At 31.9% G+C, this 22346-nt stretch overlaps 1 protein-coding gene across 1 annotated transcript in view; it reads right to left on the bottom strand.

The window, feature by feature from the left end:
- Lrp1b (LDL receptor related protein 1B) overlaps positions 1-22346 on the bottom strand; it is a 1566902-nt gene that overhangs the window by 647777 nt on the left and 896779 nt on the right. Inside the window, exons 22-23 of the mRNA XM_077110319.1 lie at positions 7841-8041; positions 2034-2279 (exon numbers count right to left, since the gene is read on the bottom strand). Of these exons, the coding sequence (XP_076966434.1) occupies positions 2034-2279; positions 7841-8041 (447 nt within the window). The remainder of the gene's footprint in view (positions 1-2033; positions 2280-7840; positions 8042-22346) is intronic.

Genomic DNA, 22346 nt, shown 5'->3' with positions numbered 1-22346 from the left:
AATTAAATGACTATTATCATCACAACACTTTGCTATTTTTTTCAGCTTCTTATGCTAATTACTGTCTGTAAGAATCTTAGAGAAAAAGAGTAAAATAAATGTCTGCTAAGCATATGCTCTAGGACTTAAAAATTAATAGGAGAAAGCAACCATAAAAATAACTGCAAAACAAATAAAATTTAAAATAAAGGATTAAAATAATTTCATATCCTCTAAAAATATAATATTTTCCAATTGAATATTTTTCCCAAAACTGATCTGGACATTATATGAAACACAATAAAAAATTTATAACTTGATTTCTGACTTCATGATTCTTATTATTTCATTGGAGAGGTGAAGAATTAGGAAGGAAGATAGATAGGAATATATAACAGACATCTACGTATGTGACCATATTTTTTATAAACAATATATTCTAGATTTTGACAGGAGAAATAAATGGAGAAAAAGAATATTTGGGAAAAAGCTTAATTAACAAAGAAAAATTTGAGCTACTAGAGTGAAAATAATATCTAGGATTTCTAGAGAAGAGGAGAAAGAAAAATATATGTAGAGGAAACAAAATGAATAATGATTTATGATGAATGAGTTCTTAGCAGTCTAATGAAGCCCTTGGACCTCCTCAGAAAGTTTTAAAAAGTGCTGGGTATGGTGGCTCCTGCCTATAATCCCAGCAGGTCTGGAAGCTAAAGCAAGAAAACTGCAGTTCCAAGCTAACCTCAGCAATTTAGCAAGGCTGTAAGCCACCTAGTGAGACCCTTTTTCAAAACAAAACAAAACAAAACAAAAAAGAAAAGAAAAAGAAAAAGAAAAAAGGGCTGTGGATGTAACACAGTGGTTGATAGTCTTTGTGTCCAAGCCCTGGTACAAAAAAAAAAAAAAAAAAAAGGAAGGAAGGAAGGAAGGAAGGAAGGAAGGAAGGAAGAAAAGAACAGTTTTAAAAAGTTAACAAAGAGGTGAGAAAAAAATTAAATATCAATAGACAAGAAAATAAATATACTGAAATTTAGTAATCAAAATTAAACGAAATATTTTTTATGTAGTTAAAAGGTCCTTTTATTTATTTATTTTTATGATATAAAATTTAAACTTCCCTTGCTAACATACTTTGGTCCCTATTGTCATTCTCTTCTTGGAAAAAGCTGAGAAAATAGTTCCAGAGACAGACTTTTATTAATGCATTTGATAATGAGGTTGAACAATGGGTTTAAGTAAACCCATTATTGAATAAGTAAAGATTTTCAAAGGCTGAATGAACATAAGTAATATTTTAAAATGTTATTTCTATTAGAACTTCATTGCTGCTGGTAATAACTTCTGTGGTCTTTTTTGTACATTCACAATTGGAAGAAATACTAATTGTCATCTAGAAATTAAATAAAATGAAAATATAATATTTTACCCAATAAATTCAAGAGCCCCTTCAGTTTCATCCATGGACTTATAAGTATTCATAGATTCTGTCTGATAATTTGGAGAAGACAATGACAGGCTATCATTCCCTAAGCATCTAGGAATCTGATGAGTGTGAGACCCTCACAAGTACAAGTGTTTTATGTTATTCTTGTAATAGAATATAAGGAAGAAAATGTTATAATGGCCATTGTTTCTTGAAAAATGAAAAAACTGAGGTTAAAGAAGTTTCATGCACCCTGCCTAGTGTTACATATATAACAATTGCCAGTCCCAGGATTAGAACTCAAATATCAGGGTTCTAAAGTCTTTATTTGCTTTGCGCCCTCAGAAATAAAGTAAATATTTTGGAGCACCCAAAAAATACACATGAAGGATCTATAGTCAAGAAAGGAATCATTAAAAACAAAATGATCTGATGGTAACAATTCCATGGGCTACAACAGTAAGGATTATTGTAATATTTTCTCTCCAGAGATTTTGTAGTAGACCTAAAATGACTCCTTATACCTAATCGTAACCTAAAATGAAGTGAATCCTTTTTATTAATTCTCCAAAGGTGTTTCTTTCCAAAATCTATTTTAAAATACACGCAGACACAGAAAACACCCACTTACCAACACTTGCACAACTTTCTCCATCCACATCCAGCTTCCACCCTTCATAACATGAACACTTGACTGTGTGTTTGTGCTGCTCGCACACTTGGCTGCACTTCAGATGATTGCTACAATAATCCACAATTTCACATGTTTTATTGTCTTTGTTGAGTTGAAGTCCTTCAGGACAAGAACAGACAATTCCTCTTCCGGGAACAACAGAACAGTGGTTGCTACAGCCTCCATTGTTCAGTGAACATTCATCTATAAAAGGAGGGGAACAGATTATAGGTCATATCAATTGTTTTCCTCAGTTAAATACTGATCCTTGAACTCAATGTGGAAAGCCTGGAATTAAAGTCCATATACAGTAAAAAACAGTATGAGAAACCTTTTGAAGGTTACAATAAGCATAATGATAGAATATAAACAATGACAAAATTTCATTCTATGTGATATGATTGGGAATGGGAGATTTTTATTTCTTGAAAACTTTCGAGTATAGTTTGCTTTAACCCATAGACATAAAATACGTTTGATATTTCTGTTATAACTGGAAGGATTGTACTTAGCTATTTAACAGCTGAAAAATTCAATTGTAGATGTTTCCAAAAGATATGCAAAAACACACATGATACAAATACTTGAATTATCTCCAGGCTTTAAATAAACAAGTGCATGCACATATATGCAAACATGCAAATATCTATATATTTTTCTACATGTATCATCTGATTTATAGTTATAATGCAGAATGGATTTCTGTATCCTTTGCTGTCTGCAGGTATTTATTTATTTTTTTAAATTTTTTTAAGTTGTAGATAGACACAATATTTTTACTTTTTTATGTGGTGCTGAGGATAGAACCCAGTACCTCATATGTGTAAGACAGGTGTTCTACCATTGAGCTACAGCCCCAGCCCTGCAGGTATTTATTTTTAAGTTAGATAATTTATATATCATGTCTTACAATTGGTTATTATAATGAATTCAATCAGTCCATGAAAATTGAATATTAATACACTAAAGTAAAGGTTCTCCCTGTTATTTTGGCTAACATAATAGCAGAAAAAGTACACTCTGCATTATTAATATCATTCATTTAAAGAGGTATTTGCTTGCATAATATATATGTGTGTATATATATATTTGTTTATATATATTTTAAATATTTTGGATATATTTATTTATCATTCTATTTCTTCACCAAATTTTAGGATCCATGAGGGCCCACAAAATATGTGTTATTTTCATCAATGTATTCTTAGCAGTTAAAAATATCTAACATTGAGTAAACAAAGAAAAATATTTGATGGATATAAAAATATTGTCTAAAAGTATACAATTGTTCCCAAATTGAACCAGCATTGTCTACTTGGAGAATTTTAAAATGACATGCTTACAACTTTGCATAAAATAGCAGATTACTGTTTTTGTAACCACACTACTATCTACCAGAGAGGTTACAGTTAGATACAGAGTAATGAGGTCAAAAGAAGCTTAGTCTTTGCTTTTAAAATGTTTCTGAGTGGTTTTAAAAGCCAGTTTCATTTTGTGTATTTTGAAATGTGCTAAAAATACTGTTTTCTAATAATTTGTAAGTTGTGGTGATATTTATTTGTATGCGTGGAATATTTTCTGATTCCTGTAGAAATGTATGCACTATAAAAAGTGAGCAGAAATGTAAGGCTTTCATAAACATTTTTACATCTTTAATGTTTGTATATGGGTCAACACTTATTATTATTTGTCATTATCAAAAATGTTACAGTAATAAGAAAAGAAAATGATTGTATTAACTGTTTTCTTTAAGTATTCAATTCAAGTTCTGCATTATTTTAGGAGGAAAAAATAGATTCATTCATGCTTCCTTAAAATACGTTTCCTCACCAGTAATCACAATCATTTCAAAACAGCAGTCATTTCAAAGTATTTGCCCCATTTTAGTTCAATTGACATTCTCTTTTCAAGAGAATGACTGTAAAGAAATGCCATTGTGCCCAGCAGGAAAAAAGATTGTTACAATGTTTTTAGCTTATTTCAACTATCATGGTTTTCTTAGTACTGAAATGTCTTCTTTCTGATGTTATCTGTGTAATTAAGTGATGGATTTTAGGATAAAAAAATTCATATCAAAAGAAACCTGAATATATAAAGTTAAGATCAATACATGAACAGCCAATCCCTTGTCAGTTCTTCTTTAAATCAAAACATGTCATTAACCCTGCAATTTCTTTATAAAACTTTTATTATCTGACAAGACTCTGTCCTTGATGGTACTCTGGTCAGTTTCATCTCCTCTCCAATAGTTTCAACATTGGTTTATAAAAACTAGAGGCCCTATGGTACAAATGATTTGTACCCACCCACACATAACATACAAAGAGATTTAAACATCAGAATATTGTCTCACAGTTCCCTAAAATGAACACCAATACCTTGCAGTGTCTATAAGAAAAAACTCATTGATAGAATGAGAATTCCCTATTTCTTCTGGCCAAAATCTGGTGATAGATAAGTTCCTGACCTTTCTCTTAATTATGTTGAAAAACTTGCTATTATAAATACATTCTCTACAATTAACAATAAATGTTGCTGAGGATGTGAGGGAAAAGGAACACTCATACATTGCTGGTGGAACTGCAAATTGGCTCAACCATTATGGAGAAAGTGTTATGGAGATTCCTCAGAAAACTTAGAATAGAACCACCACTTGACTCAGTTATTCCACTCCCCAATATATATCCAAAGGACTTGAAATTAGCATACCATAGTGATGCAGCCACATCAATATTTACAACAGCTCAATAACAGTAGCTAAGCTATGGAACCAACCTAGGTGCCCTTTAACAGATGAATAGATAAAGAAAATGTGATACATATACACAATGGAATATTACTCAGCTACAAGAAAGAATAACTTTCTAAATTTTCCGGTAAAGGGATAGAGCTGGAGATTATCATGCTTAGTGAAATAAGCCAATCCCAAGAAACCAAAGGCTGTATGTTCTCTCTGATATGAGGATTCTGATACACAATAAAGTAGGGATGGAAGAATAGAAGCTTATTGGATTATAAAGAGAGAAATGAAGGAAGGAAGGAAAGATGGGAATAGGAATGCAATAGAATGAATTGGACGTAACTTTCCTATGTTCATATATGAATACACAACCAGTGAAACTACATATCATGTACAACAACAAGAATGAGCTCCTAATTAGAATAAGTTACACTCCATATATGTGAAATAAGCCAAGATATGTTCTACTTTTTTTTGTGGGACAAAGAAGAACAAATTAAATCAGCCAATCAATCAATCAATCCATTCTCCACCTCCTTGAGATGTGACTCTTATACCACCCAGAACAGTCTTCTTAAGGAGAAGAGTATTCTTTTTTGAAATGCAAACATTCAAGGTGGTCAGTTACTCTCTTTGCTCTGTGGATACTTTAGTTGCTGCCACTGCTGCCTGTCGTAAAGGTAGTATATGAAATAATGTAAAGAGTTTGTTTGCCCCCAGATAAACACTAGTTATCAACCTCAGACAAGTCAAATATTAATATCACTTAGTGTTTTTACTTTATATACTCCAGCATTTTGAAGTTTCAAGTTTTTTTTTTGGTTTTGGTTTCAATGAAGTTGAGTTTGATTCATAGGAAACTCTTTTTCCTATTGCCATGGTTATTACTAATGAATACAATCTATCTTTACTACTTTACTATGTCCAACTTTGTTTATATTTGACATATCCTTATAATAAGCAGAAATAGCTCCATTTTTTAATGATTCTACTCTCTTCTCATTTATATTGTATGTGCATATCTATATTAAATTCATTTAAAATTCCCCTAACAAAATACAATTGTCCACTAGGATTAAGACATTTATACTCTTAATTTACACACACACACACACACACACACACACACACACACACTAATTACAAACAGAGAAGGCAATTCAATGGTTCCACTAGGGTTTGCTTTTAGTTCCACTGCTCTAGTTCTCTAGTGTGTTCACCACCTTAATGGGGCAAGAAAAGTGACCTGTGTACTTCAGTATGCTTTTTTTCTGCAATCAGGACAAAACTGTCTTTTTATCCTCTATGGTATTTCCATAACCAACTTCCTTCTACCTTCCACTCTATATAATCCTTTGAAATATTTGAGTAAAGCTCATTAGCCAAATAATTGAGTGACTAGAAAAGCAAGAAATGATTTTCAATTCTGAAGTAGACAAATGAATTCAGAAGGAACTTCTTTTCTCTTTTACAATTCAGAAAGTGGAGGATAGGAAAACCAGAATGTGTTCTCTTATCACTCTCTTTATTTTTGATAATCTGTATTGTCTCTCTTCTACTTAGTCCATTTAACTTGAGGGATGAAGAAAAGGTGGAAAAGCACTAATATTCTTCAATATCTATAGTGCTTCAGACATCATTACCATGGTTACCTAATAGGTATCATTGCCTATATTGTAATTATTAGGAAATTAATTAAAATAATTGAAGAATAGAATTTTAGCCTGGCAAAGTCTAGACTCTTTCCATAAGTACAAACTTTTGCTTTTACGAGTATTGATAGTTTCCTTCTGATAGAATTGTACTTACTTCCCCCAGACTTTCATCAACTTGATCAGTTAAGAGAAAAGGTGTGAAGGGAAGGAAGTGAAAAGAGACAAATAAATCCTGCCATCTTTTATTTGTAAATATTTTAATGTTTAATTAATTTTAGTTGTAAGGTCTTTTCTTTTCCTTTTTTTTTTGTTTTTGATTTTTTTGCCTGAATCTTTGTTTTTTACATTTTAGCCTAACTGAAAGAAGATGATTTATTGTTTCAAGATCAGTTTATAGAATTACAAGTCTTTTGAAGAAAAGAATGTTTTACTGCATACATTTAGAAGATAGTAACAGTCTTCTCGTCTCACTCATATGTTCTTAATACTCAATTAAGACTAAAATATGATAACTTAAGGTTTAAAAGCAGCTGTCTTTCCTAATTTTACTCAGTCAGCCTCATTATTTCTAAAGCTATTTTCTCAACTCCAGTCATCTCATTATTGTTCTTATCATACTGTAAACTCATCTTTGTTCTTCTGTTAATGGAAACTTCACTATTATCTACAAAACATGCTTTAAAAAATCTCCTTGATAAATCTGTGATCTCTCCACAGAAGAGAAAATGTGATTTTCCTTTATGTGCACTGCTTGGCATAAGGTAGATGGTAGGCAAAGTGATTTCAAAACTCATTGAAAACATTCTTTAACTAGATAAGCATACTAAAGAAAGCTATTGTAAAAGAACTAAAAACTTGAGAGAAAATTGTAGCATATTGGAAAAGATTTACATGTTTCTTTAGCCAGTCTCTTTCTTTTCCTAAAAAATTACTTCTATCATAATGATGAGACGGCATATCAAAATCCACAGACTGGTAGTAATCCACACCCCATAGTTCAATAATAAAAAGGTTCCCCTGTTCTGAGCATCTTAATGACAATAATAATCAATTCAGTTGCAGGTAAAGCATGGGGCATTTGGAGATATAAATGATATGTACAATGCTATAACTGTTGAAGGAACCGGATACAGTCTAATTTTTATTTCTGTTGCAAGAAGTTTCTGATTATAAATATTTCAATTTAAAATGATTTAAGTTTCTGATGTGCTATGTTTTATAGTGCCTAAAAATGAAGTAAAGTTCAATGCTAAAAGTCACATTTGAAGGGAATGAATATTAAGGAATGAATGATACTCTAATAAGTAACAGCAAATGGACTAACTGGTTCTAATTCCAGAGTTAAGCAAATGCAATTAAATATGCAATACCGCACAGATCGCCTTCATCAGAACCATCAGGACAGTCTTTTTTCCCATTGCAGAGTTTTTCTGGCTGCAGGCACACTGAAGTATCATTAGCACAAGGGTACTTGGGTGGTCCGCACATAAAACTGTCACAGTCTTCTTCATCTGATTGATCTTCACAATCAATATCTCCATCACATACCCATGCTTTGTTAATGCATCTCCCTTAAGAGAACAGAAACAATATGCATTTAATTTTTGTAATTAGGTCACTGTAATAATGAGTGGTCATTATTGTTTTTAGTCAAAGGCAGAATGACTTATCATTAGCAGGAAATCTTTTGTCAAAAATCTAATAGTTTGTTTTCATGATAGAATTTGAATACTTCTAGCCCTGATTGATAAAGTACTCTTAAAGTTTAAGATGTGATATTTTCTTGCAGTTCCTTCTCAACAAAAGAAACATTCTGTGAGGTGAATAGAGAGCCTACATCTTGGGAGCACACCTTTACCCCTCACACATCAGATAGAGCAGTAATCACTAGGGTATATAAAGAACTCAAAAAGCTAAACAGCAAAATACAAATAACCCAATGAATAAATGGGCCAAGGACCTGAAGAGACACTTCTCAGATGATGTTATACAATCAGTCAACAAATACATGAAAAAAATGTTCATCAACACTAGCAATTAGAGAAATGCAAATCAAAACTACTCTAAGATTTCATCTCACTTCAGTCAGAATGGCAGCTATTATGCATACAAACAACAATAAGTGTTGGCGAGGATGTGGGGAAAAAGGTACACTTATACACTGCTGGTGAGCATGCAAATTGGTGCAGCCAATATGGAAAGCAGTATGGAGATTTCTTGGAAAATTGGGAATCGAACCACCATTTGACCCAGCAGTCCCTCTCCTCGGTCTATACCCAAAAAACTTAAAAACAACATACTACTGAGACACAGCCATATCAATGTTTATAGCAGCACAATTCACAATAGCTAAATAGTGGAACCAACCTAGATGCCCTTCAATAGATGAATGGATTAAAAAAGTGGCCTATATACACAATGGAATATTACTCAGCAATAAAAGAGAATAAAATCATGGCATTTGCAGGTAAATGGATGGAGTTAGAGAAGATAATGCTAAGTGAAGTTAGCCAATCCCAAAAAAACAAATGCCAAATGTTTTCTTTGATATAAGGAGGCTGATTCATAGTGAGATAGGGAGAGGAAGCATGAGAGGAATAGATGAACTCTAGATAGGGCAGAAGGGTGGAAGGGGATGAGAGGGGACATGGGGAAATTAATGATGGTAGAATGTGATGATCATTATTATCCAAAGCACAGGTATGAAGACACGAATTGGTGTGACTAACTATATATACAACCAGAGATATGAAAAACTGTGCTTTATATATGTAATGAGAATTGTAATGCATTCCGCTATCATATATACATTAAAAAAAAGATGTGATATTTTCTTTAGTTTAAAGTTATTTTCATGTGATACTAAATAAAGTTTCTGTGGCTAATTAAAAGTTCATTACAATACTTTCAGAGGTAAAATGTAAAGATACATAATGATATATTTGTATGTTAGTGACTTTCTTTCTTTTTCGGGGGGCGGGTACTGGGGATTGAACCCAGGGCCACTTAACCAGGGAGCCACATCTTCAGCTCCTTTTTTACTTTTATTTTGAGACAGGATCTTTCTAAGGTACTGAGGGCCTCGCTAAGTTATTGAGGCTGGCTTTGAACTTATGTTCCTTCTGCCTCAGCCTCCCTAACTGGTGGTATTACAGGTATGCGTCCAGCCATTAGTGCATTTCATAACCCCAAATTTAGGTACATATTATAAGTGCCTATAAGAAGCCTAGTGTAGGTAAATATTTTAGCAGAATTTACTGTAATTACATTCATAACCTCAATACCTGAACTCCTTACACTAGACATATATGCATATGCTTTCAGAAATATAGTATCATATATTATTAAACAATTTAGTAGCTAATGTGTAATATCTAAACTTGTCTAAATGTATTTTACTTTACTGCTTTAAAAAATAAAATGGTCATTGTATTCTAGCATATTTCAAAAATATCTGTGTGAACACAAAAAACAATATTTGTTGTCTAAGTAAATATTTTTTACACTGCAAGTTATTCTTCCTTTCCACATTGTTTTATTTTACTCCTAATTATATTTTCTGGATTATATATTATTAAGGTATTTTAAAAAGTAACTAAAGATAAATACTAGTTATTTTCTCACCATATACAAACACATCATAAAATAAGGAGTATAAATGAAAGAAAAATGGAAAGTATTATAATTTCCAAAAGTCAGTATGTAGTTATATGACTTCTTAAACTTTAAGAATTACTAAATTTTGACATAATTAAGACATTGGTGCAAAAGTATTTTATTTATTAAAATTTATTACTAATTCCCATACTATTATAAGTCAAATATAAAACACATGGTCAGTTTCATAGTTGATAAAAATATATTTGATGATATTTAACATTAATTATAGGTAAAATACTGTTAAAACAAGATTGACAGATACTTCACTAATGGATTTGAAATAAATGGAGAATCATGTACTTTTACCTTAACATCATTAATAAAACAAATAATGTAATCTTATATTGTTAAGGAAATACTAATTCAGGTAATTGTATAATAGTAAGAATGAGGTAAAAGATTAGGAAAAATATCAATAAATGTGATATTATAATCATAAAATCTATTAAAATGAAATAAACCTATAAGAAACTAAAAATTCAAAAAATTGCTAATTTCAAACATTATATAAAAATTAATAGATCACATATCAACAAGTGTACATAATAGAACAAATATCAATTAAAAATTGTACCATGAAATAAAGTACTTGAGATTAGACTGCATATATCTGTTACATTATATGAAAAAATACAAAAATTCTAAATGACACTCAAAAAATTTAATAAAATTCATGTTTGGTCCTCGAGGGGGAGATTTATTAAGGTAAAGGCATTCATTTTTCTACAAACATACAATTCTTCTAAAAGAGCAAAAATATGCTTGCCATCAAGTTTATTAGGTTATACTAAGTTTAAGAAAATATTACTTCAAAATTTATTAGGACTTTCAAAAATAAAATGAAAGAGGAATATTGATGAGAATATATATATGATATATATATATATATATATATATATATATATATATATATATACACCAAATATTTAGAAGCAGTTTAAAGTCATAGAAATTAAAATACTTTTACAAAAAATTACCAATAAACAGATAAAGAATCAAATAACAGAGAAATCAGAAAAAGACACATTTATATACATTTTAATACAGAAAGATTACTCAAGTAGTTGAAAAAACTTAATTGCAAAATTAATGGTTAATTATCTATGATCACTATCTAGAGGATAAAAAAACAAAACAAACAAACAAACAAACAAACAAAAAACAGCTGGGCATGGTGGCACACACAGAAGGCTGAGTCACAAGTTCCAGGCCAGTCTCAGCAACTTAGTGAGGCCCTAAGAAATTTAGAGAGACCTTTTCTCAAAAATAAAATATAAACAGGATTGGAGATGTGGCTCAGTGGGTAAGTGGCCCTGGGTCCAATCCCCTGTATAAATAAAAACAAATAAAACAACAACAGAAAAAAAAAAAAAAAACTAAAACTGAATCTCTATTTGACTCCTTATTCTATAATAAATTCTAGATGGATCAAAAGGTAAACATTTAAAAATGATTATAATCAAACTACAAACCTTCTAGGGAAAAAAAGGATATTTAAAAAGCTTGAAATGGTCATTATGGAAACCTAGAAACTGTGAAAGACATTGATTGGTTAACTTAAATTCATATATTTTCATTCTACATTACAACAACAGAATCTATATGCAAAGACCTGTAAGCAGTGAATAAGTCATAAAAAAAATCACTGCACTTTTTAAAAGTAAATTATTTCTAAGAAAAAAATTCTAAATTTTATATGGAAGCACTAAAGATCCCAAATAATCAAAACAATCAGACAAAAAAAGAAAAAAGCTGTAGGCATCAGAACACCTGATTTCAAGACACACTACAGAGCCATAGTAACAAAAAAGAATAGTTAATGTTTAGATTAGGTGTTTCCCAAAAGATCAGGTGTGAGACAATGCAAAAACATTTAGAGGTCAAAGGACTGAGATAGGAGAGCCTTAACCCCCAAACTGCATTGATCCCAAGATGGGGATTAACTGGGTGGTAACTGTAGGCAGTTAGGGTGGCTGGAGATGGGTCCCTAAGAGCATTCCTTTGGCCTTTAGCTTTCTCTCTGCTTCCTTTTACCATGTTGCCAGCCTCTTTACTTTGTCATATATTTCTGCCATGATGTTCTGCCTCACCTTGTTCCCCCAAAAGTGGAGCCAGCTGTCTATGGATTGAGACCTCAGAAACCATGAGCCCCCAAATAAACTTCTCCTTAAAATTGTTCTTATCTGGTCTTTTAGTCACAGCAGTGAAAAAACTTAGTGGAACAGGGTGGTACTGGCATGGAAACAAAATCAAAGACTAGTAGAAGAGAGTAGAGACCCTAAAAATATGCCCACATAGCTACTTTTTTTTACACTGATGAATGAACATCCTCTTCAATATGAACTGCTAGAATAACTGAGGATCCACGTGCAGAAGTTTGAAAATTGACCCCTATCACTTTTTTTTCTTTCTTCTTTTTTTTTTTTTTTTTTGTGTGTGTGTGTGTTTGGGTGGGTGGTCCTAGAGACTGAATTTAGGGGTGTTTTACCACTGAGCTCATTCTTCAGCCCTTTTTACTTTTGAGATAGGAATTTGCAAACTTGCTGAAGCTCTCCCTAAATTGATGAGGTTGGCCTAGGATTTGGGATCCTCCTGCCTCAGTCTCCCAAATTGCTGGGGTGACAGGCATGTGCCACCATGCCCAGCTACCCTTATCTCTTGCCCAACATAAAATCATCTCAAAATGGATCAAATATAAGATCTGACACTCTGAAACTACTAAAAGAAAACACAGGGAAAACACATCAAGAAATTGGCTTAGGAAATGATATTTTGGAAATGAGCCCCAAATATCTTTTATTTATAGAAAATAAGTATTTATTTGTAGAAAAAATTCTTTTATATATAGAAAATAAAAGCAAAAATTAACATATGAGATTACATCAAATGGGAATTCTACTACACATCAACAGAGTAAAGAGACAATCTACAGAATGGGAGAAAAATATTTCCCAACTATTCATCTGACAAAGCATCAATATTCAGAATACATAGAATTAAATAAATTTAACAAAAACATGGAACCAATTTACAATATGGACAAAAACAATCTGGAGAATTCTCAAGGAAGAAATACAAATGACTGAAAAATACCTGACAAAAAAAATACATGAAAAAAATATTATTAGCCCTCAGGGAAATGCATATTGAGACTACAGTGGAATTTCATCTCACCTTAGAATGGTTATTATCAAAAAGGAAAACAAATCCTGGTAAGGATATGAAGAAAAAGGAACTTTCAGACACAGGGGGAGCATAAATCAGATAAACACTATGGAGAACAGTAGGGAAGTCCTTAAAAATCTAAAAATAGATCTGCTATATGATCCAACTAGCCCACTTCTGAGTTTATATCCAAAGAAAAAATCAGTATAACAAAGAGATACCTGCATATCTATATTTATCATGGCACTGTTCACAACAGCTATGATGAGGACTCAACCTAGGTTCCCAACAATAGATGAATCTATAAAGTGTGATGCATGTACACACACACACACACACACACACACACACACACACACTCACACACAAGTATTAGCAATAAAGAAGAATTAAGTCCTGTCATTTGTAACAAAATAGATGGCACTAGAAGATACTATGTTAAGTGAAATAAGTCAGATAGAAAAACAAGAAGTACCACATGCTTTTTTCAATTGTGTAAGTTAAAAAAAAAAAAGCTGAATGTAGAATAGTGATTAGTAAGGGTTTTGAGGAATGTAAATAAAGTGATGCCATACGTCTGTGTAGATATATTGCACTGGACATAATAATGTGAACAATTAATTCATGAATCAAAAATAAAGAAAAAAATGGCTTGTTTTCTTAAAATACAAAGAGTTTTTTCACCTCATTCAGACAAAAATCACTAATTCAAGATTTATGACAAAATAATGATAGCTTACAACATAAGACATTCAAAAGCTCTTTTAGTTAAAAGAGTAAACTAAAATGACAAATTGACATTATTTCTTCTCTGGTAAATAATTCAAGACCAAAACATTGTATAATAAAATAGATTGCCTTGACAAGGGAGTAAAAAAGCAATCCCAATATCAAGGGGCTACAAATTCACATAACCTCTCTTTGGGGCAATGTTAAAGAATTCAGCAAATAAAAGGTACATCAATTCTCCACCCCATAAATTTTCCTTTTAGAAAAGCTTTTCATCAATATACTTATATAAATGCACAAAGATACACACACAATGCTATATATTGCTATTTTGTATATATTAAAGACTGATAATAATTTAGGTCATCATTGAAAGACTGGTGACATGAATTGCAGTGTATCCACACACTGAAATTACATGCTTGAGTAGAAAAAGATAGATTGCACAAGTTAATTTTTTTAAGAAAATCTCCAAAATATATTAATATTAAAGACATAGAACTGAGTATATGTAGGCTTTCTTATATGTTAGAAGGAATTTACCTATTTATCAGTATATATGACTTTATTCTCATAAATATATCAATAAAACAGGATAGCCACATGAGTATTCACAAGGTATTGTTTCTAGGGAACCCCATGAACTCTAAAATTTGCAGATGCTCAACTTATCTATAATAAATAGAATAGTGTATTATTTGCATATAACATATATGCATTTTCCCATATGCTTTAAATTACATCTAGAAGACTAATTCAACATACATGGTATGTAAATAATTATTATATGTATTGTTTAGGCTATAATGCTCAGTACAGATGCTATATTTTTATTTTTTTTAAAGAGAGAGAAAGAGAGAGAGAGAGAGAGAGAGAGAGAGAGAGAGAGAGAATTTTTTTTAATATTTATTTTTTAGTTTTTGGCAGACACAACATCTTTGTTTGTATGTGGTGCTGAGGATCAAACCCAGGCCACATGCATGCCAGGCAAGCGTGCTACCGCTTGAGCCACATCCCCAGCCCAGATGATGCTATATTTTTAAAATAAGATTTTAAATCAGTGATTGGTTTAATCTGCTGAATGTGAAACCCACACATACAGAGGGCTGACTGTACACTAATAAACTTATCTATATGTGAAATTTTTTTGCAAGGTTATACAAAAAATAGGTTAAAAAAGATTACTTTTGGAGAGGAAACCTAGAGTAAGAAGGAGATGGACTTTCCATTGAATATTTGTAGTGCTGCTTTATTTTCCTTTTGTCATATATGTGCATAACTTTTCCAAAATATCGTGGCTTACTTTTAAAAATGAGGATGAAATGCGCATATGTATTTCATATAATGATAGATTCAATGCATCTATTACAAAGTTGTACATTGAGGTTACTCTATGTCTTATACGTTGCCTTAGGAAACATAAAAAATGTCCTCAGACCTGCTTCTGTCACCAAAGAGGTTATAATATAATTAGGAAAAAAAGATCAATGCACAGCATATAATTGCAAAATTTAAAATATGATATTCTAAGTTAGGTATTAAATTGTATGAAGTTATCTATAAGTGTGAGAGAATGATCGCAGAGTTCAAGAATAATAAAATTTCCATTTTTGGTTTGTTTAATCATGATATAGCTACCTATTATCCCCAGAAATAACAAACACATAATAACATTCTTAACCATTGACTCTAGAATGGCCTTGCAGTTATTTCAATTAATACAGACAAAAATCATTCTCCATCTTTTAGAGTAAAAATAGTAGCAAAGTTATTTGCCATTCAAGATTTAAATACTGTATGGAAAACGTAAGAGTCATATTCAGAAGACTCTAAAACTTTTAACGCAGATTATTTCACCAGAAATATGAATAAATATGGTATGTAACTTATATAAAATTTCCTAGTTTAAATAGCTCCCTTCTCCCACTGATTTTTTGCAAGGGAGATTTGAAGCTTAATTATTCCTCCTTTTCTTATTTGTATGGTTCTAATTTTTACTAAAATGCTGATAAGAATAACTCAGGTAAGATAAGTTTAATTAAATTTCCAGGCCGTGATCATTAATTGGATAAAACTCAAAAGCAAATGGTCTCAATAAACATACTTAAAGAATGTTGATTTTGTATTTGTTTCATATCAGGACAAATACTTAAGTACTTAAGTCATGAGACAGGCTGCAATGATCAAATACTACAGATTTGTAGTTTAAACTCCGTAATTTATAAATAAGTAATTGGAGACACAGGGCAAATTTGTATTATTAAAATAAGTAGTGATTAATAATATGAAAATTATAAATATTCTACATATAAAAAACCCAAAATCTTTAGTTTCCAAAATATACTCAAGTAAATGAAATAATGACAGAGATCACTTGTGTTTACAAATTGTTCATTAGAATATGCAGAAAATCATATTAGATAATTTTTATCAAGTGGAGTTTTGAATATATTAATTTATTTATAGTGATGTTTCAACTTAATAACTATATGAGCAAGACTCTGTTATGGTAATTGTAGGTTTACCCTTTGAGCAAAGAAAATAAAAATGGCCAAGTAATAGCAACATCAGAAACCAAGAAATAACAGAGAGTGGCATGCTGGTATAATGACACCTAGCACAATTCCTCACATACTCAAGACACTCTAAAGACTATTTTGATTTGTGTTCCCTTCAATTATGTGATTTAGGTTAAACACCACACAAAGTCAACAGCACTAGGAAAATTAAGTATTTTTCTGAATCTGAAAAAATACATTAGTTCTCAAAATAAATTATATGATATCTTCTAGAGTTTCTGTTTTCTCTGTGCAAAAGTTTTGACCATTTTACAAAAATAAATGTATATTTTTTGTAAGCAGATCCACTTACTTTTATTTAATAAAAGACAAAACATACTATTATAGGACAGTTTCTGTTCTTGGATATGACTGGCAGTTAAAATTAAGAATATGAGCATGAAAAGAAATGAATCTTTGAAATAATCCAAAGGATTTACTCAATAATACATTTATAATGTCTTTTTGAATACTCTTCCTGTTACTCAATGGGAATATGTCAGGGTATAAATATTGAATGTAAATCCCTTTCTTAATTTGGTCTCTTCCATTTTAGAGTGAATCTTTTATAAAATTCTATTTGGAATATTTTAAATTTTCTCATTTTAATAATACATATACAAATTACCACCAGCACTATATTCACAGAAACATGTATACAGAGTTTTATGAATGACTTTTAGGAATAATTTGATTGGCATGTACAGTGTTAGCCTTTTTGCTGAATCTAGTCCACACAAAAGATGCCACTCACCAAAGATATAAAGGCAGGAAAGGGAAGGACCTTTCCAAAAAGTGACAATAAAGCAGTGTGGGGCCATAGTTCATGAAATACTGACTGCTAATTCAAGATGTGTCTTGTAATTATTATACAATAGAGATTGTCCACAGCATTCTTGCAATCTTACTGTCTAAAAATAAAGTATGTGCTTAGGTTACCGAATGAGAAGAGGAAACTAAAATGTATCTAGAATAGATTGAAGCTCATGACTGTTAGGGGAAATCATAGTGACCAAAGATCAGATAGAGAGTGAATCGAGTTTCTGCTTCAGCCACCATGCTAAGAAGAAACAATGGAATGGGAAAAGCTGAGGCACTATGGAGACAGCACCAGCAGGACTGGGACTTGGAAAATAATCACAGGTATGGAGTGTGGAAAGGTACTTACTGCTTTAAATCTGAGTGTTCAAAGGACTGAAGATGCTTCTAACAAAAACACAGCAATGAGGAAGAATTTGTGACTTTAGAGAGAAAGTTCAGCAAAGCATTGGAAAAAATGGGTCTAGAGTATGGGGTGGATTTCAGTGATAGATATCATATAAGGCATTTACCTGAAGACAATAATTGAAACTTTGCAAATGTTAGAGATTGCTATGGAGATCTCACACAAAAAAATGAGAAGCACCAAAACAAATAAGATAAAAATGTAATAAAGCTTGACCCATATTATGTATTCAGCAAATATTTTTAATTAAAAACAAAGAATAGGAAGAAATTTTTAAAAAGGGCAAGGGTAAGTGGAATAAAAAGAGAAGTCTGAATGGTAAGTGGGTAAAGAGGCCAATCTAATGTGAGAACACATAAAAGAAGAAATCTCCAAGGAAAGGATTTGCAGGTCTGTCAAAAATGGCAGTATTAATACTCAAAAGTATCATTTATTAAGCTTATTGCATTCTAGGTACTCTGTACATTTCATTAAATGCTATTTTTATCACTTCTATTTTGTAGATCAATAAAGTGCAATAGGGAGTTGGCAAATTATCTAAACTCATGTTGTTACTGAATGGAGAAGGACCACTCAAGACATAAAGTATGAACTGAAAAATCATTCCTGGTGATCTCTGAAATAGCAATTTTCATCCATGGTTGGGGCTGATTGTTAGATTACGAGAAATAAAGGGATAAATGAGATGAAAAAGCATCCAGGTACACAACACAGGTGATTTAATGAGAGGAAGAAGAAAGAAGAGAGGTAATAAAATAAAATGGTGTTTTTCACATTATTGAACTAAATATGCTTATGGACAGAAAGAAAAACTAGTGAGGAGAAGGAAATAGAAGAACAAGAAGTAAAAGTGACTAAGGTCCTATAGGCACCAGGAGGTCACAGCACCTTTTTCCTAATAGGTTAGATAGATCTAACCTATTAGGGAAAAGGTGGGGCAGGACTGAAGAGAGAGATCAGTGAATATATGGCCAAAGGTTTAAAACTGCTATTGAAGCCAGGCAAGGTGGTGCACACCTGTAATTCCAGCAACTAGGGAGGCTGAGACAGGAAGATCACAAGTTTGACGCTGGCCTCAGCAATTTAGCCAGACCCACCTGAAAATCAAATCTAAAAGGGTCAGGGATGTTGTATAGTGATTGAATGACCCTAGGTTCCTCAGAATACTGAAAGGGAAAGGAAAAGAAAGGAAAAGAAATAGAGACAGGGAAAGGGAAAGGAAACTGAGAATAGTCAAAGGAAAATATGCAAGGCTCATAGAAGAAATATACAAAGTACTTAATTGACTTTATGACTTGTGGACAATAGAAAGCTCACCACATCATTACTGTCTGAAATAAATAGAAGTATTCCATAGGGCCAGTTACAGAAAGGAAAAACGAAGTGTTATGTTAAAAAAAAAAATCTTTCCTATAGTGCTGTACTCAGTAATACATGCCTATAATCCCAGCAATGAGGGAGACTGAAATAGAATGATCACAAGTTCGAGGCTAGATTCAGCAATTTAGCAAGACTCAGAAAAATTGTGAGACCCTTTCTCAAAAAAAAAAAAAAAAAAAAAGTTTGGTTGGGGATGCGCTTCAGTGATAAAGTGCTCAGGAATTCATTTTCCAGTCTACAAATGAAAAAAAAAAAAAAGGAAAAGAAACATTTCATGTACATTCTATCATAGCAATATAATTATAGCAATTTCCATTGTAGTATATCATTGGTTTTAAATATACCGAATATACAGATTGATTTTTAATAAAACTAAATTCAACTTTTCACTTTGTTTTTGCTGATACAATAGCAGAAAAAGATGACAAAATAATCCACACACAGACAAGTATAATGCTTTGCCATTCACAGAAATCCATAGTGGATTTTTATCATACAGTAGGTCACAACAGAGCATGATACCACTGTCAAAGTTGAACTTCCACATGTACCAGTTAGTGTTGTTATATCTGTTTGCTAAAGATCTCTTCATCCTTAACCCTTAACCCCACTCTGGGACCTAACTTGAAATTGTATGTTGCTTATTCCAATGGAATCCAGAGTGAATTGGCACTAATCTATCACAACTCTCAATCAATCAAAAGAGAATATTATAAAAATGTAGCGCCTTCTTAGGCTTTTTCCTTAGCTATCCTTTTCCTCTACATTAAAAGCAAAGAAAAGAAGACAATAGTTTATTTGGAATAATTCTAGAAATAATACTTGCTATAGAAAATAATATGCTTCTATTAATATTCTTTCCTTTAAACAAATGTTACATATTATGCTCATTGTTCTATTCTTAATTTTTTACTTAACACTGAATTAAAAGGAAATGTTCATGTCACTGCATTATAATGACTTCTATTCTTAAAATGACTGCAAGGTATTATGCCTTATGGATATACCATAACATTTGTACCTACTGCCTTATTTTGACCCATTTAGATTATATGCAGCATCTAACTATCAAAAACAATTTGATGGCAAAAAATAATATAAAAAGATGGTTAATATTATATGCCAGTAGGGAAATACAAATTTAGACAAAAATAAGATACCACTATAGAACTCCTAAAATGGCAAAAATCTCAAACAGGGACAACACTAAAGACAAGCAAGGATCTAGAACCATAGGAGCTTTCAATCATTGAAGATGGCAATGCAAAACAGTACAGCCCCTTCAGAGGACAGTTAGTTAAGTGTCTGCAAAAAAAAAAAAACACACACACACACACAGACATTTATGATAGTTTTATTCATAATTGCCAGAAATGAAAAGGCATAGGAGAAAATTAAGTGCATATCATTAAGTAAAAGAAGTAAATTTTAAAAGGTTACTTATTGTGTGATTCCATCCTTATAGCATTCTGGAAAAGGCAAAACTATAGACTAAAATATACCTGCCAGGGAGGAAAAGAATGTAAAAACAGGCAAGAAACAGCATTTTTAGGGCTGTAATACTATTCTGCATATTATAATAGTAAATACATAACCTTATGTATTTTCCAAAATCTGTAAGAGATATAGAGCAAAAACATGGACTTTGGATAATATGATATGTAGATGTAGGTTCTCTGGTTATAATAAATATACCACTCTGCTATTGGGATACTGATAGTGAGAGAAACTGGATATGGTGTGGTTGCACAGGTTATACAGGAACACTCTATACTTTCTGCTCACATTTTGCCAAGAACTTAAAGCTGGTATAAAAAATAAACTCTGTGTTTTAGAAAACATCATTCCAGTTATTTTTCTGTGTAGTACTTCCTGTTTCATGTCGTTATAAGTAATTACATATACATATAATGATTTCTTTTTTAACTTAGTAATTTTCAGTATGATTTTAGTTTCTACATGCATTTTTTGTAAATCTTTTTGATGCCATTTCCTAGTTTGAGTTTGTACAATGCCTTCTGTAAGTTCCAACTACTGAAAAATTTTAAGGTTTTTTTGGAACCTCACATGAATCTCAATTTTTTTTTTTTTTTAAAGAGAGAGTGGGACAGAGAGAAAGAGAGAGAGAGAGAGAGAGAGGGAGAATTTTTCAATATTTATTTTCTAGTTTTCGGCGGACACAACATCTTTGTATGTGTATGTGGTGCTGAGGATCGAACCCGGGCCGCACGCATGCCAGACAAGCGCGCTACCGCTAGAGCCACATCCCCAGCCCGAATCTCAAATTTTTTGTGTGTGAGTTTACTGTGCCAGTTGGAGTCTTTATATGCATTGACTTAAGCATATTAAACACATGATTTAAAGTACTGTAAATTAATTAATATATATATATATATATATATATATATATATATATATATATATACATTTTTTTAATCATGAGCTTATTTTTGGTTTCTAGTCAGAAAATATCATATGGAACAAAAGTGCATTGTTTGCCAGGTAGGGACGAATCCAAAACCCTTGTCAAAGCTGGGGGATGAAGAGATCAGCAGTGCCTTCTGGGAAACCTCACTGGGCTTTGCACATGTAGCATTTTTCTACCCGTTTTTTTTTTTTTTTTTTATTGGTTATTCAAAACATTACAAAGATTGCAGAATCACATCGGTTACACATCCACATTTTTACATAATACCATAATAGTAACTGTTGTATTCTGCTACCTTTCCTATCCTCCACTATCCCCCCTCCCCTCTCCTCCCATCTTCTCTCTCTACCCCATCTACTGTAATTCATTTCTCTCCTTATTTTTTTCCCATTCCCCTCACAACCTCTTATATGTAATTTTGTATAACAAAGAGAGTCTCCTTCCATTTCCATGCAAATTCCTTTTTCTCTCCCTTTCCCTCCCATTTCATGACTCTGTTTAATGTTAATCTGTCCCTCCTGCTCTTCCTCCCTGCTCTGTTCTTAGTTGCTCTCATTATATCAAAGAAGACATTTGGCATTTGTTTTTTAGGGATTGGCTAGCTTCACTTAGCATAATCTACTCTAATGCCATCCATTTCCCTGCAAAGTCCATGATTTTGTCATTTCTTAGTGCTGCGTAGTACTCCATTGTGTATAAATGCCACATTTTTTTATCCATTCATCTATTGA

Source organism: Callospermophilus lateralis, chromosome 9 (genome assembly GCF_048772815.1).
Source record: "Callospermophilus lateralis isolate mCalLat2 chromosome 9, mCalLat2.hap1, whole genome shotgun sequence".
Lineage (NCBI taxonomy): Eukaryota > Metazoa > Chordata > Mammalia > Rodentia > Sciuridae > Callospermophilus > Callospermophilus lateralis.
This window is presented reverse-complemented; position numbering and strand designations above follow the sequence as displayed.